Genomic DNA, 15,527 nt, shown 5'->3' on the forward strand with positions numbered 1-15,527 from the left:
AATCTAGTCTCGTCGAGTGACCAAAGGGTTGACAGTTCGAATCCCTGCACCAACTGTCTGCTGTCAAAATATGCAGCACCTTGCATGGCAGCAACCGTTGTTGTTTGAATGTGTGTGTGACTGGGTGAATGCATGAGCCTCTGTAAGCACTTTGGGCACCATAATGGTGTAGTTAAAGAGCTATATAAGTGGACTTTCATTACAATTTCAAATTGTAATGTTTAATAAATATTCACGTTGAGATATTGCAAGTATTTTTTTTCTCACCAAACCCCTTTTTTTTAACAGTGATAGGGTTGGGAGGGTTTAACAGTAACTCTTTAACGTTAAAGGGCACTGGAATCCAACGCCCTACCTTGGCAATATCTATTGTATTGCACGAGGACTGACTGTGCATGTCAAACATTTAATGATAGTCAATGGAAAAATATTAATGCGCCCTAAACCACAATTTGCATCAGAGATAAACAAGTCAACTTTACTCATCAACTGTATACTAGGCGGCACGTGGACGACTGGTTAGCACATCTTCCTCACAATTCTGAGGACCGGGTTCAAATCCCGGGCCGGCCTGTGTGGACTTTGCATGTTCTCCCCGTGTCTGCGTGGGTTTTTTTCCGGGTACTCCGGTTTCCTCCCACATCCCAAAAACATGCATGGTAGGTTAATTGAAGACTCTAAATTGCCCTTAGGTGTGAATGTGCACGAATGGTTGTTTGTTTATATGTGCCCTGCGATTGCTGGCGACCAGTTGAGGGTGTACCCCGCCTCTCGCCCGAAGATGGCTGGGATAGGCTCCAGCACGCCTGCGACCCTTGTGAGGATAAAGCGGTACGGAAAATGGATGGATGGAACTGTATACTACACTATATAACTGTATACTACTACTGTATACTATACTACTCAAAAAATAGATATGCACATCATTCGTCATATTTTCATTGTAATTTTTTATTTTCATTATTTCACTTCTGTCCTACACAACTTGACTCAACAGTGGTAAGGCGGCACCCTAGTGCCCTTTATTGACAAGCCGCCACTTAATACTATGATGGGGTGATGAAACATTATTATGGTTTCTTTTTTTTTTTTTAAACCTGTCCTGTTCAGCTGGATGGCCTTGCAGAAGTGGATCTGTATGCCTTTGTGCCGGAACAGTTTTTCTGTGCAACAGGGGAGCTTGAAATACTCCCTCTGCTTAATTTAAAAAAATAAAAATAAAAGTATTAATCTGATGTTTATTGAAAATGTAGCTGGACAGAAAGGGGCTTTAGGGGACAGACAGGGGGAGAGAGTGGACAAGGGGACTAGGGGTGAGAACCACAGCAGAACAATAATGAGACAGTCTAGATATTTAAACACAAGTCACATTACAACAACAGTTATTTTTAGATTGAGGTGTAGGGGGGCGGTTAGAGGGGGAACACCCGGTGAGGACATGCAATAACTAACCAAGAGAACCAAATAAGAGAGGACAGAAAAGGGCAGGACAGGATGTGGGGAAGGCAGTGCTGCTGTCGAGTGGTGGGGTGGGATTCTTTTTTTAGTGTCTAAACACCTGTAAGAACCTGTGAGGTGATATGTTAGTATAGCCTGTATTGTTATCAGTGATCCCAGCACAAGTAATTAAAGTCGATAGTGTTTCTATCAAACTTATTAGTGAATGAACAACATATCAAATGCATGTTAGTCAACTGGTGTACAGAGTTGCTGAGCCGGCACATCAAGGTAGATTATTATGGTTTCACAGTCATAACGCCCCTCTGAGAGAAACCATACCAACAATGTGGCCCATGACAAAAATGAGTTTGACTCCCATGCTTTACACAATGATGTCGGTTTTTAATGCAGTGGCACCTGAGAGATCGAAGGTCATGGGCATTCAATGTTGCTTTCAGCCTACTCGCTTACATGCAGGGATGTCTCGGGACTCGCTGAATCTTTTGACATTATGGACTGGAGATGATGAAATCCCTAAATTCCTTGTTATTATTTGTTGAGAAACGTTCTTAAACTGTTGGACTATTTACTTATGCAGTGGTTCACAAAATGGTGAACCTCACCCCATCCTTGCTTGTGAACAATTGAGGCTTTCGGGGATGCTCCTTTTATACCCTATCATAACACTCACATTTCCAATTAATCTGTTTACCTGTGGAATGTTCCAAATAACTTTCCCAGTCTGTTGTTTACCCTTTGGCAGCTTTCTGGGAACGTGTTACAGGCATCAAATTCAAAATGAGAGAGTAATTGCAAAAAAAAAAAGAAAGAAAACGTTCATCAGTTTGAACATTAAATATCTTGTCTTTGTAGTGTATTCAATTGAATATATGTTGAAAAGGATTTACAAATCATTGTATTCCGTTTTTATTTGCGTTTTACACCACATCCACGAAATTTCCTGAAACTTTGTCTTACTCAAACATGTTGAAAAATTTGGTATTTAGCACACTGTTTTTCCCGATAAAGAATGACACTTAATAATAATAAAACAAAGTAAACCATGACAAAAAGCTTAAAGTCTGTTACATGTGATTATTTGTTCTGCTGTAAACATGCTGCTTGATGTCAATTGCTTCCTCAGGCCAGACCCTTTGGAGTTCTTGCCGTTTCAGTTTTTATCAATACTTTTTAGTTGTAAGGAAACATGTTCATTGGGCATGGTGAGAAACTGAACTAAACAACAAAAACCAGGGACCAGAAATTTATTACAGCTTGTCTATCAAGAGAAGTTTAAAAGTTAATTTCCTGGGAGAGATTTGTAGCAGAACATCTAAACAAGCTGCAACAGAAAGTGGCATGGAAACCTTACTCTGCCACATTTATAGGATGAATATGTTTTTGTTCTCTTGCTTAATTTGAAGGAACTTGCCCAAATGGCTATGAAAAAAAAGTACATATCAGTCTCAGCATCAGTGCCTGAAGAAAAAACAAAACTCACTCTGCTTTTCTTCCACCTACTGTATAGTGAGGTTCACTGATAATATATTAGTTGACAAAAATAACTCTAAGACTTGTGTAGTACCAGGAGGTTTAATTCAATATATTAATCCCAACTGTAGGTAAAAGTTTGTAATGTTGAATTTGATTGTTATTTCTGATCTTCTCCGATACCAGATACCAAATGTGCAACCAGATGTAACATGAACTTAAGGTTAAAATACAAAAGCTCAGCAACAATACAATGAAGCAATACATCATTAAAAAAATAAAATGAAATCATCATCATAGATTTATTTAAACAATATTGTATGACTTTTCTATGAATTTGAGATTAATCCATTCGGATACATACTGTTTGGATAGCTTCAGCAATAAGAGTTGTGCGTTTTTATTCTTCGTGAATGAGAAGACTAAGACTAAGATGTAGTGGTACAGGAAAACATGAATACCTCGTTGATGTCACAAATACAACATTTTTTTCACAGTCTTTTGCCACATTTTTATTAATTTCCAGCTAGAGGATTTTCCCAGGATATTATTAATTTTGGGCTGAACCTTATGTTGAATTAACATTTTTACATTTTTGACATTTTTACACAATCCAAAATCCCTACATTTCTTTAACTATAATATCCATCCATCCATCCATTTTCTGAGCCGCTTATCCTCACAAGGGTCGCGGGAGTGCTGGAGCCTATCCCAGCTATCATCGGGCAGGAGGCGGGGTACACCATGAACTGGTTGCCAGCCAATCGCAGGGCACTTACAAACAAACAACCATTCGCACTCACATTCACACCTACGGGCAATTTAGAGTCCTCAATTAACCTAGCATGCATGTTTTTGGGATGTGGGAGGAAAGTTCCCGGAGAAAACCCACGCAGGCACGGGGAAAACATGCAAACTCCACACAGGTGGGGCGGCGATTGAACCCCAGTCCTCAGAACCGTGAAGCAGACGCTCTAACCAGTCGACCACCGTGCCGCACTATAATATCCATCTGTGCTTATTCATTCTGCTTAGACTACATTTACACAACTTTCCCAGCAGCCAAGAAAGCCCCATTTGAGGTCACTATGGACAAAACGGGATGGTCATAAGACAACACAGGGGAATGTACTGGGATCCTTGGTAAACAAACGTAGTGTTCCTTTGAGCCTCCTGGACTCAGCAACCCTGTCAACCTTATGGCCCTTCATGGATGTCATGATAGACCATGAGCAAACGCTGCAGGTCTTTGAATATGGAGGGGGGAAAAATGGCAAAAAAATCCCGCACTGCATTCCATTTCGGGCAAACAGGTCTGCCATGGCCTTTAGGAACATAGTGTAAACATTACCTTACTTTTTATGTGATCAAAATGTTAGACCCCTTCGGTGTTTCAAAATTAAATATTCTATATGAGCACTGTTTTGTATAAGTAGGATTGTTTCCTACAGCTATATTTCTACGCAGGCCTGTTGTTTTTACGTCAATTGCTGTTGTTTTCACTATTGTGACAACAAATGAGCATAAGATGAGTTTTTATCCCTTGTGTTTTGGCAGTAATCAATCAGCTTTAGATGTATAACTATCAGTGTGTGGGCTGTGTCTGCCCTCAGGACAAAAATGCAAATGTATCACTACTGGCTTATTATGAAGCATTTATGTTTGAACTGAATTGTAATGGACTGGCAGTTTACAGTAATTTTATTTAACCAACATGCATGAGTTCACAACATTGACAAACAAACTGTTATCAAAAACCTATAAACTAATAACCTGACAACACCAGGTGGTGTGTTCCATTTGGGATGAAGCCAATGCAAACTACAGTGGTTATGGATAGTTTTTAGACCCCCTTAAAATTTTCACTATTTGTTATATTGCAGCCATTTGGTAAAATCATTTAAGTTCATTTTTTTCCTCATTAATGTACACACAGCACCCCATATTGACAGACAAAAATGTAATTGTTGAAATCTTTGCTGATTTATTAAAAAAGAAAAACTGAAATATCACACAGCCATAAGTATTCAGACCCTGTGCTGTGACACTCGTATATTTAACTCAGGTGCTGTCCATTTCTTCTGATCATCCTTAAAATGGTTCTACACCTTCATTGGAGTCCAGCTGTTTGATTATAAAGATTGGACTTGATTAGGAAAGCCACACACCTGTCTAAATAAGACCTTACGGCTCACAGTGCATGTCAGAACAAATAGGAATCATGAGGTCAAAGGAACTGCCTGAAGAGCTCAGAGACAGAATTGTGGCAAGGTACAGATCTGGCCAAGGTTACAAAAAAAATTCTGCTGCACTTTAGATTCGTAAGAGCACAGTGGCCTCCACAGTCCTTAAACACAAGACCAGAACCTTCCTATAGTTCGCCGTCCGGCCAAACTGAGCAATCGGGGGAGAAGAGCCTTGGTGAGAGAGATAAAGAAGAACCCAAAGATCCCTGCGGCTGAGCTACAGAGATGCAGTCGGGAGATACGAGAAAGTTCTAGAAAGTCAACCATCACTTCAGCCCTCCACCAGTCGGGGCTTTATGGCAGAGTATCTAGACTGAAGCCTCTCCTAAGTGCAAGACACATGAAAGCCCGCATGGAGTTTGCTAAAAAACACCTGAATGACTCCAAGATGGTGAGAAATAAGATTCTCTGGTCTGATGAGACCAAGATAGAAATTGTTGGCCTTAATTCTAAGTGGCATGTGTGAAGAAAACCAGGCACCTGTCCAATACAGTCCCAACAGTGAAGCATGGTGGTGGTAGCATCAAGCTGTGGGTGTGTTTTTCAGCTGCAGGGACAGGGAGACTGGTTGCAATCGAAGAAAAGATGAATGTGGCCAAGTACAGGGATATCCTGGACGAAAACCTTCCCCAGAGTGCTTAGAACCTCAGACTGGGCCGAAGGTGCACCTTCCAACAAGACAATGACCCTAAGCGCACAGCTAAAATAACGAAGGAGTGGCTTCAGAACAACTCTGTGACTGTTTTTGGATGACCCATACAGAGCCCTGACTTAAACCCAATTGAGCATCTCTGAAAAGACCTGAAAATGGCTAATTTTTGATTGTACAAAAGACCTGTCTCTCACATCCAGAGCCCTCACAAACATTTACTTTTTTTCAAATTTTGTTTAATGAAGATACAACTGCCTAATTTGCCCACATCCACACTTGGGGACAGAGGGAGGGTGGATCGTACAGTTTTCAATCTAATTCATGCCTGTTGGTTCTGCCTTCTCCTGCTCAAAGGAAAGCTGATTGGTTTATTTGAGGACCCAAGCTACAGTTGTACTAGTTAAAGCTAGAATAGGTTGTGAGTCTAGCTAATATATTTAAATTAGGGTTCGGCGATTAATCAATTTATCCGATAAATTGTTTTTCGTTCCCATCGCTTTTTTTTTTTAATTGAAAAAAAAATCCCACGCACACTATTTACACACAAGATATGACGCAGAACAGAGAGGACCTAGTTCACCAAAGAGGCACTGTTTCGTCAGCCATTTAGAATTGGTTTGGTTTTGCACTTTCAAACATTGAGCAACCAACAGTCCGCTGCTAAGTATGTTTAAAGACTGTTGACACCAAAGTGAGTAGCAATTAAGGGAAAACTCACGTTAAGAAACAGACAATGTATTAGAATTATTTAACATTATTTTACGTATGACAAGAAACGAGCTTGGTGGAAGGCAATCACGGAGTTTATTGTTTTATTTAAATTTTTATTTATTTTTTTAATGGATGGAACCAAATGCTATAAAATGCTGATTCCTTTAGCCACCGATGAGGCACAAGGTTAGTGTTTGTGATACTGTGAGACAACATTTATGTGAATTTTGTCCCAATTCATTGTGATGTAAAGTTGCTACGGTGAAGTTTTATCCCAATGTTAAGCTTTTTTTGTATTATTATTATTTTTTGACATCGGTGCTTATGTTGGTTTGAAGACGAAAATAAATGCTAGAAACCATCAGTGCAAAAGTGCAAGCAACCGTTTACCTTGTTAGCTGTCTCAATAGGCGTATTTTATTGTTTTACTCACCCAGTAACTGAAGCTCATCGCGATGTAGGCTGATGCTCGCAGCGCTTCAGACGGTACACATCGCGAAAGCCTCCTTTGCACAATATAATCTTATTCCAAGTGTTGCTCTGAGGCAACTGGTCATTCATTTTAACAAAGTTAAGACACACTTTTGTTCGCCGCTGCCACCATTGGGCACAAGAACGTCATTGTGCGCGTTCTTCGTTGGTTTACGCTGCTTCTTCGTTACTTTTCGCCATTTCTTCTTTGCGGCTGGAGGACTAGGAACCGAAATTGTTAATTTGAACGGTTCCGGGAGACCCGGAACGTGAGTCCCGGTTCCAATCGGTTCTCGATTCTCTATGCCCAACCCTTGTCATCGGCCTCATCAAAGACGGTGACGAGTCTGCATATCGACAGGAAGTGGAGCAGCTGGAGCTGTGGTGCGGCCAACACAACTTGGAGCTGAACACCCTCAAGAATGTAGAGATGATCGTGGACTTCAGGAGACGTCCTTCGCCACAGCTGCCCCTCACGCTGTCCAACTGTCCTGGGAATTACAGTCTCTCAGGACCTGAAGTGGGAGACCAACATCAACTCCATCCTCAAAAAGGCCCAGCAGAGGATGTACTTCCTGTGGCTTCTGAGGAAGCACGGCCTGCCACAGGAGCTGTTGAGGCAGTTCTACACTGTGATGGATGTGTTCATCCATCACAGTCTGGTTTGATACTGCCACAAAAAAGGACAAACTCTGACTGCAACGGACAATCAGGACTACCGAAAAAAATCGTCGGTACCATCCTACCCACCCTTGAGGACTTGCACGGTGCCATAACTAAGACAAGAGCATGAAAAATCCTCTTGGACCATCCACATCCTGGTCACCATCTCTTCCAGCTTCTTCCCTCATGTAGGCGTTATTGATCAATGCAAGCTAAAAAAAAAAAAAAAGCAGACATTCCAACAGCTTCTTCCCTCTTCTCATTAAATTAAAGCTAGAGGACTCTGTATCATTTGTACAACTGTAATTGTATCAGCATCAACACATTACCGGTAACTTTTTATTGCAAAGTGACTCTCCGTAATGTGTTATTATGTTTTTATGTCACACACATGCAGCTCAATGAGCAGTGATCCAAACAGTGTTACTCTAACATACAAGCTCTGCTCTTGCGTTTTTGACCTGAAGTGACTGACCCAACTCAGAGCTCACTGCATGCTAATCATCCCGCGGTGGTTCAACAAGTGATTAACGATTAACTCTGGGAAGTTCAATCGTCTTCACATTGAGAGGTTGAGATGTGAAAGTTTCTAAATGGGGATTCAGGAGAATTGTGGTGTTCTCTTTGAAGCAATAATTACCATTTCAGCAGCACAGAGCTTCAAGCTGCAGGAGGACGATAGTAACTTTGTGGACTCGTCATTAATTGGAACAAGAGTGGCAGCGTCTTTAAAAACATCACAGTCAGAACAGAATTTAAACAACTCATGCAGTTTGTCTATTGACTGCAGAATCACAAATGTGCAAAAACAATGCTGAAAAATAGATTATATGCACTGTAGCTTGTCTTTGGGAAACAAAATAAGGGCTCTATATTTCATAATACACTGAGCAGCATCTCTCAATAATTTTGATCCATTAGGAGTAACATCGAAAAGCTTGGGGAAACGATAACTGCAGAAATGGTGTAACTCAAACAAAACAAATGAAACATGAATATAACATTAATCACTGACATTTAGAAAGGTTTTGGAGTCAATTTGTTGCAATAAGCTTGTGAAAATGTTTTTTTGTTTTGTTTTGTTTTGTTTTGTTTTGTTTTGTTTTTTTGATTCACACATTGAAAGAAATTTTAGTACAGATTTGTTAGTGAGAGCCTTTTGTTTCTGGAGTCTGAGTTAAATATTCAGACTGTTGGGTGTACTTCAAAGGTGTTTATTGCATTATTAATGCCAGATTCCGATTGCACACAGATAGCATTGGAGAGAGTGTCAGAAAATATGGTTCGAGTTGCCTTCTCTGCTTTTACTTTAAACTCATTATCTTGTCTAATTAGTCCTTTGTCCATTTAAGCAGCTTAATTCCAATAACTTTTCAGAATCTTTATTTATTTATTAATTTATTATATTTATTTATTTGTTTGTTTGTGTATTTACATTGAATTGCTTCCGCTAATGCAGCAAGTAAATTAGAAATTTTATTTGCCACTTCTAGTACCCATACCACACTTTGAGAATCACTGCTTGAGAGAATCTTTTGACATTGTCAACTCCGAGAATGATTTGTGGCGAGTGTGTCGAGTCTTGTGCCGTTAGGCATCTTAAAACCAACAGCTTCTAACGTTAAAAAATATATTTAAAAAATACATTCAAGTAAGTCTTGCTTTTTCAGTTATTAGCTAACATTTTTAGCCTTTATTTTAGCCACGCCCCCAAAAAAATCAGGACAAATGAAATGGTGAAAAAGAGTTGAATGCTACATCTAAACTATTGAGTACTATATAGTTCTTAGTCTTGGCACATGCTTTCAGCAATCATCTTCAAACATACGTAATGTATTGAAAAACTTTACATTGTCTTTAAGCACAGAGTGTCACCTCTGCCCTTCAGTATGTGAAAACTAGCTAAAAAAACAACTGTGACATATCATATTGGGGCAATGATAGGTCACACTTTTGGAGCAATGGTGTTCCAGACGGCTGAGATTTCTCTCTGGCCTTGGATTTATTTGTGCCGTATGAGTGTGTCGGTAATAACAGTTAAAGCTGCACCATGGGGAGATTATCGGACCATGCTATATTATCGCCCAAGCACACGCATCACTTCTTCTCTGCTCATTTCTCAGAAGGAGCTCACCAAGAGATCAACTCTGTGTGTTTGTGCGTGTGAGCCAAGCACGTGTGCATGTATTGATTTTCTTTTCATGTTGCGCAATCTGTGTGTTTGTATGCACGTGCATGAGGATGAGGATGCGCATGTTTAGAGCACTGACATGACTGTTTGGAGGGTGTGTGTGCATGCATGTAGAATGACATTTAGCAAAATGTGGCGATGAGAGTAGCAACATCTGACTCATAATTGAAGGGCCATAAATGTAATGTGAGCATGAATGCGCCTAACGTCTATTAGCCTTAGATGCTGAGTCTTAAACCAGTGGTTGGATGTAACACGTTGAACCAGTAATTGACAGGTCCACTTTACCACCCTCCCAAGTCTGATTAGCAGAGGTGGGTAGTAACTGCATTATATGAAGTACATTTCTGGATCAATTAGACTTGTCAGGGTGGTTTCATTGCAACACACATTTTACTTATACTTATGTATTTTTGTGAAGAGGAAATGCTACCTTTACTCCATTGACGTACTTTCTGCTTGCTACTTGTATTTTTAGCTAGAGGTATTTATTATTACTTACGTGATCAATTTTGGTTTGTCAGAGAGACTTTGCAAGGGTATAGGACTGTGCTACATCATACTGGGGTGTGTTTTTAAAATTCTGTGTAGAAATGCCTCCCGGCAGCACATTGAGCGAGTGGTTAGCACATCGGGCGAGTGGTTAGCACATCCCCCTCACAGTTCTGAGGACCCGGGTTCAAATCCGGCCTTGCCTGTGTGAAGTTTGCATGTTCTCCCCATGCCTCTGTGGAATTTCTCCGGGTACTCCGATTACCTCCCACATCCCAAAAACCTGCACTGTAGGTTAATTGAAGACTCTAAATTGTCTCTAAAGTGCGAATGGTTGTTTGTTTATATGTGCCCTGCGATTGGCTGGCAACCAGCTCAGGGTGTACCCCGCTTCCTGCCCGCAGTTAGCTGGGTTGGCTCCAGCATGCCCGTGACTCTAGTGAGGATAAGCGGTGTAGGAAATGGATGGATGGATGAAAATGCCTCCCACTGACAACTAAAACCACAATAATATATATTAAATAAATGTGTCTCTCAAAATGGCAATCAAAGTCAAGTTATGTAGGGTAATTAATGAATGACACTCAATAGTTTTGAGTTTTATCCAAAAATACAAAAACATCTCAAGTAGCATTGAAGCAGTCACAGATTTACTCCAATCAATAATTTAGCGATTGGAATCTTCCATCCATCCATTCTCTGAGCCGCTTCTCCTCACTAGGGTCGCGGGCATGCTGGAGCCTATCCCAGCTATCATCGGGCAGGAGGCGGGGTACACTATGAACTGGTTGCCAGCCAATCGCAGGGCACATACAAACATACAACCATTTGCACACACATTCACACCTACGGGCAATTTAGAGTCTCCAATTCATGCATGTTTTTGGGATGTGGGAGGAAACCGGAGTGCCCGGAGAAAACCCACGCAGGCACGGGGAGAACATGCAAACTCCACACAGGCGGGGCCAGGGATTGAACCCCGGTCCTCAGAACTGAGGCTGACGCTCTAACCAGTCGGCCACCGTGCCGCCCAATTGGAATCACATGAACTGAATTCACTGGGGATAATATGAGCTAATGTTACTAAAACCTGGTAAATATCACAAGGTAAATAACATTGCTGAGGCACTATGTGGACTCTGTGACTAATGTTTATTTATGCAACAATTCCCACTCTTGTGCAAATTCTGCAGTGGTTTGTTTAAATCCAAAAGCTGAGCTTTGTTTATGAAGGGAAACAACATGCTCCAATTTGTTGCCATATCAATAATGAACGCCGCAGATAAAATATACAATGAGGACAAAGATCCTATATTGCTTCAAATTGATGGTGTAAATTATTTTAATTAAAACAAATAATAAAGATTTTAATTTCTCAATAGTGTTAAAAAATATTAAGGAAATTACATTCATGATGGTTAGATGATGGATGAAATACTGTAGGTAAAAAGCTTGGTTAGTGTGGTAACAAACTCCATTTTCTGTTGCCACAGCTGTGTCATGGTGGTCACTTTTTCAGCTACTCTCCACTCCCACCCCCATGAACACACGCACATGCACAAACACACTTACAGACAGTCAGGTACAAACACATTCACACTTCTGAATGATATAGCTGTGTGAATCAATTTGCAACCAAACTTAACTCAGACAAAATTTCATATTTTTCTCGACATCTTATATAATGGCAAAAATCTATTTTATTTCAGCATAAGAAAGACACAACATACCATATTTCCTCATGTAATGGCCTCAACTCTAATAGAAACCTGGTTCCTTCTGCAGTTGAGTCATAAACATGCCCTAGGCACTGCATGAGTGAATGCTCTGATCAATAATACACAAGCATCAGATTATTATGTCTTTGCATCTTTCCAGTGCATCATTTTCCCTTGTCTTTACATGACAAATCATGATAACCCAGCAAGCAAACTCCAGAGTTACTCCAGAAAAAGATCCATTAATGTAAGCAATGTGGCTGGAAAATGACAAAAAAAAAAAAAAAAACTTACCAAGAACTCCAACACGGTAGTTGAGGGTGATAACGATGACATTCCCGTAGCTCGCCAGGACGCTGCCATCAATCATGTTGCCCGTCCCCTCCATGTAGGATCCCCCGTGGATGTAGACCATCACAGGCTTGGCCCCGGTGTCTCGTATGTCTGCAAGAGTGGCCAGCGTTACCACATTCACATTGGATGCTCGCCCATTGATGCTGACGGTGACTCAGTCCACATTCACATAGGCTTGATGGTCGACAAACAAAGTGACCGTAACCTCCCAGATACCGGCTCTAACGGGCAAGGAAGCATCATCCGATTGCATCTCCAGCATCCGAATGTCAACTCATTATACTGAGATTGATTCTGTTAAAGAAATTGGCATCTCAGCTGCAAACGACGTGTAATTGACCTCTAAGAAAACAAACTATTAAACTTGTGTTTGGCTTTCCAGGAAGCACACAGACTTCCCAAATATGGGCAAGCAGGGAAGCTACTCTGACCTATTCCCTCACTGAGAGGGGCCAATTTGACTCGACAGTGATCGGAAAAAGCACTCGCTAATTACACAATGCACCTTCTTTCTTTTTTCCCCCCAGTACGGGTCAGTGTGCGCTAACTAACTTGTTTGCACAGAGTTGCAGGACATTGTGGGCTATTTATTGTACTCCCAAACCAGAGATGGATGGCCAGCTGGACTCACACTTCGGCCAGATAAAGCACATTTACTGCTGGAAAGGGAAGAGAAAAGCCTCTGTCTGAGGAATAGTCTTCTGAATTAGTGCGCAGCGGGGAGACAAGACAAAAAGTCTCTCTCATTTACACTGCTGCAGCCCCTCCGCCACACACCCTCCCTCACTTTGTATCATTTTCAATCACAGATTCGCCCCTGTCTGCCTCCTGCCTTCCTGCCATCTCTTTCCCGCAACTTCTCCCCACCCCTTCACACTCTGAGAGTGGTGCGAATGAAAAAGGGTGCAAAGGGAAAAAAGTGATGAAGAAAGCAACAGAGTGACTAAAAATGGGTAAAGTTCAGAAAACGAAAGAAAATTGAGAAGAAAAATACACACCAAGGGGTTTGGATTGAACTGGCCTTATAAAATGGTATCCCGGTTGCTATAGTGACTGCGAAAACTCTAAAAGTTCTACCACATCCCGAACAGCCCTATTTTGTTGATACACGTTTAAGAGCGATGCAAACGCATGTGCATAGCATATATCATAATATAATGCTGACTTTTAATTTGCTGTGCCTTTATTGGGCAGGTATCTGGAAGGACAACAGTGAAATATGATTTACAGCTGACACCTCTCTGTGTACACGTGTCTTTAAACAACAGGAAGAGAGGATGTGTGAGGTAAAGGCAATGTGGGAGGTACAGTCAAAGGGAAAACAAAGACAAGCAAATAGATGTACCACAGACACATAGGAGATGAGGCAGGAACAAGGGGCAGAAATAAAAAATTAAAAAACATAAGAAAATAAATTAGTCACGTCAATGTCATCAGTCACTTCTTTTGTTGATTCACATCATGTCACCATGACAACAGTTCATTCCCTTTTTGGAGTGTGACATAATACACTTAGGTCTCTTTGTTGAGAGCTATTTTTGTATTTGATCTAATGTGGGAAGAGTCACACAGGTGTATAAACAACTCGCTTACCCAATTGTGCCAAATACTGTTGTTGAATATTTTATGGAATTTCCATATTTGAGTAGCAACATTATTTGGATGTGAGTGGATATTATTAACAAATGAGATAGGTTTTGATAATTGGTATCGGGAGCTAAAGTCAGAACACTGTGACCTGACTCTTTCATCGATGTCAAGGCAAACAAATCAACATGTAATTGACCTCCTCCTTAATAAAACTCAAGAAAACATAAGATAACATCAAACATTTTCATGGGTGCACTGTGTCCGGTGCTGAAAAAGAAAAGGAGAGTTCATTAATGCACATATCAGTACAGTGGGAATACAACTGCATGCACAATTGAAAATAATTTAAACAATAAAACATTTTTAAAAAGACAAAATTATGAATTTTTGTACAAGACATGCTGTTTTTGCAATAACTGAGGAGACGAATAAAAAATTATTTGAATGACACTTTCCTCACAGACAAAAACGCACTTTCACTCTGAAACCCTTTGACCACATTTACAACTTATTTTAGATAACAAATATCAATATCAACAATATACGGTATACTAGTCTGCTGCACATTGAGATGTAATGAGAATAGTAAGTAAAGCTCTATATTATATCGACAAACCCTGACAGTGACGCACTCCAAAAACATGCTGTGCCCAAAATACTATATTTAGTCACGAAGACACTATTATTGTCCATCATTTCAAATTGTTAGGTATTTAATGTATATTATAGGAAGACATTTCTTTTTACTTGTGATTAAAAAAGAAAAAATAAGTATTTTATTATTCTTCACGATTATGCTCGTGGAAAAAAGTGAACCGCTGTTGATAACAAATATAAAACGTGAAAAATAAAACTGTTAACTTTTAACACTGAATGACGAAGACAGAATAGGAGGGTGTTTTGTGTCAAACACAAACCTCATGTTTTTTTTACTTCTCACACAAGTGTAAAAATAAGTTATCGACTTCTAATAATAATAACGCTACCTTAACCAAGAGAACTTATTATACATTATTATATTTCACTGCTTCTCTTCTAACATTATTCTTATCTCAATAGCCTTGAAGTGTAGCAAAAATGCCACAAAAAAAAAATGCTGTCTTGCACGTTATGCAGAGGTCTCAAATAGTCTTTACACGATCAGGATTTTTGGGGCAGATCACCGATCAGCGAGTTTAAAAAAACGATAACCGATCACCGATCCGATCACAAAATGGAGCAATGTGTCTATTTAAGTGACCTGTTAATTTACTATATATACTTTTGTACTTAATTGCTCAAAAAATTATATTTACAATAAATAATGTATGTTTGTTCATCTATTTATGCCAGTGAGGTATAGTGACAGACAGAACAAATGAATGGTCTTCTATTAGATGGCAGGAAGTACATACAGTAATTAATGTATGCACTTTTTGTGCTATTTTTGTTTGTTGGTGTGCCGGGAGATTTTTCAATTGTAAAATATGTTCCTTGGCTCCATAAAGGTTGGAAATCACTGCTTTAGT

At 40.0% G+C, this 15,527-nt stretch overlaps 1 protein-coding gene across 3 annotated transcripts in view; it reads right to left on the reverse strand.

The window, feature by feature from the left end:
* Positions 1-15,527, reverse strand: part of nlgn3a (neuroligin 3a) — a 201,025-nt gene that overhangs the window by 112,611 nt on the left and 72,887 nt on the right. For all 3 annotated transcript variants that reach the window (XM_061787902.1, XM_061787901.1, XM_061787903.1), the window contains one exon: positions 12,370-12,519. In XM_061787902.1, the coding sequence (XP_061643886.1) occupies positions 12,370-12,519 (150 nt within the window). The remainder of the gene's footprint in view (positions 1-12,369; positions 12,520-15,527) is intronic.

Source organism: Phyllopteryx taeniolatus, chromosome 10, assembly GCF_024500385.1.
Source record: "Phyllopteryx taeniolatus isolate TA_2022b chromosome 10, UOR_Ptae_1.2, whole genome shotgun sequence".
NCBI classification, from domain to species: Eukaryota; Metazoa; Chordata; class Actinopteri; order Syngnathiformes; family Syngnathidae; genus Phyllopteryx; species Phyllopteryx taeniolatus.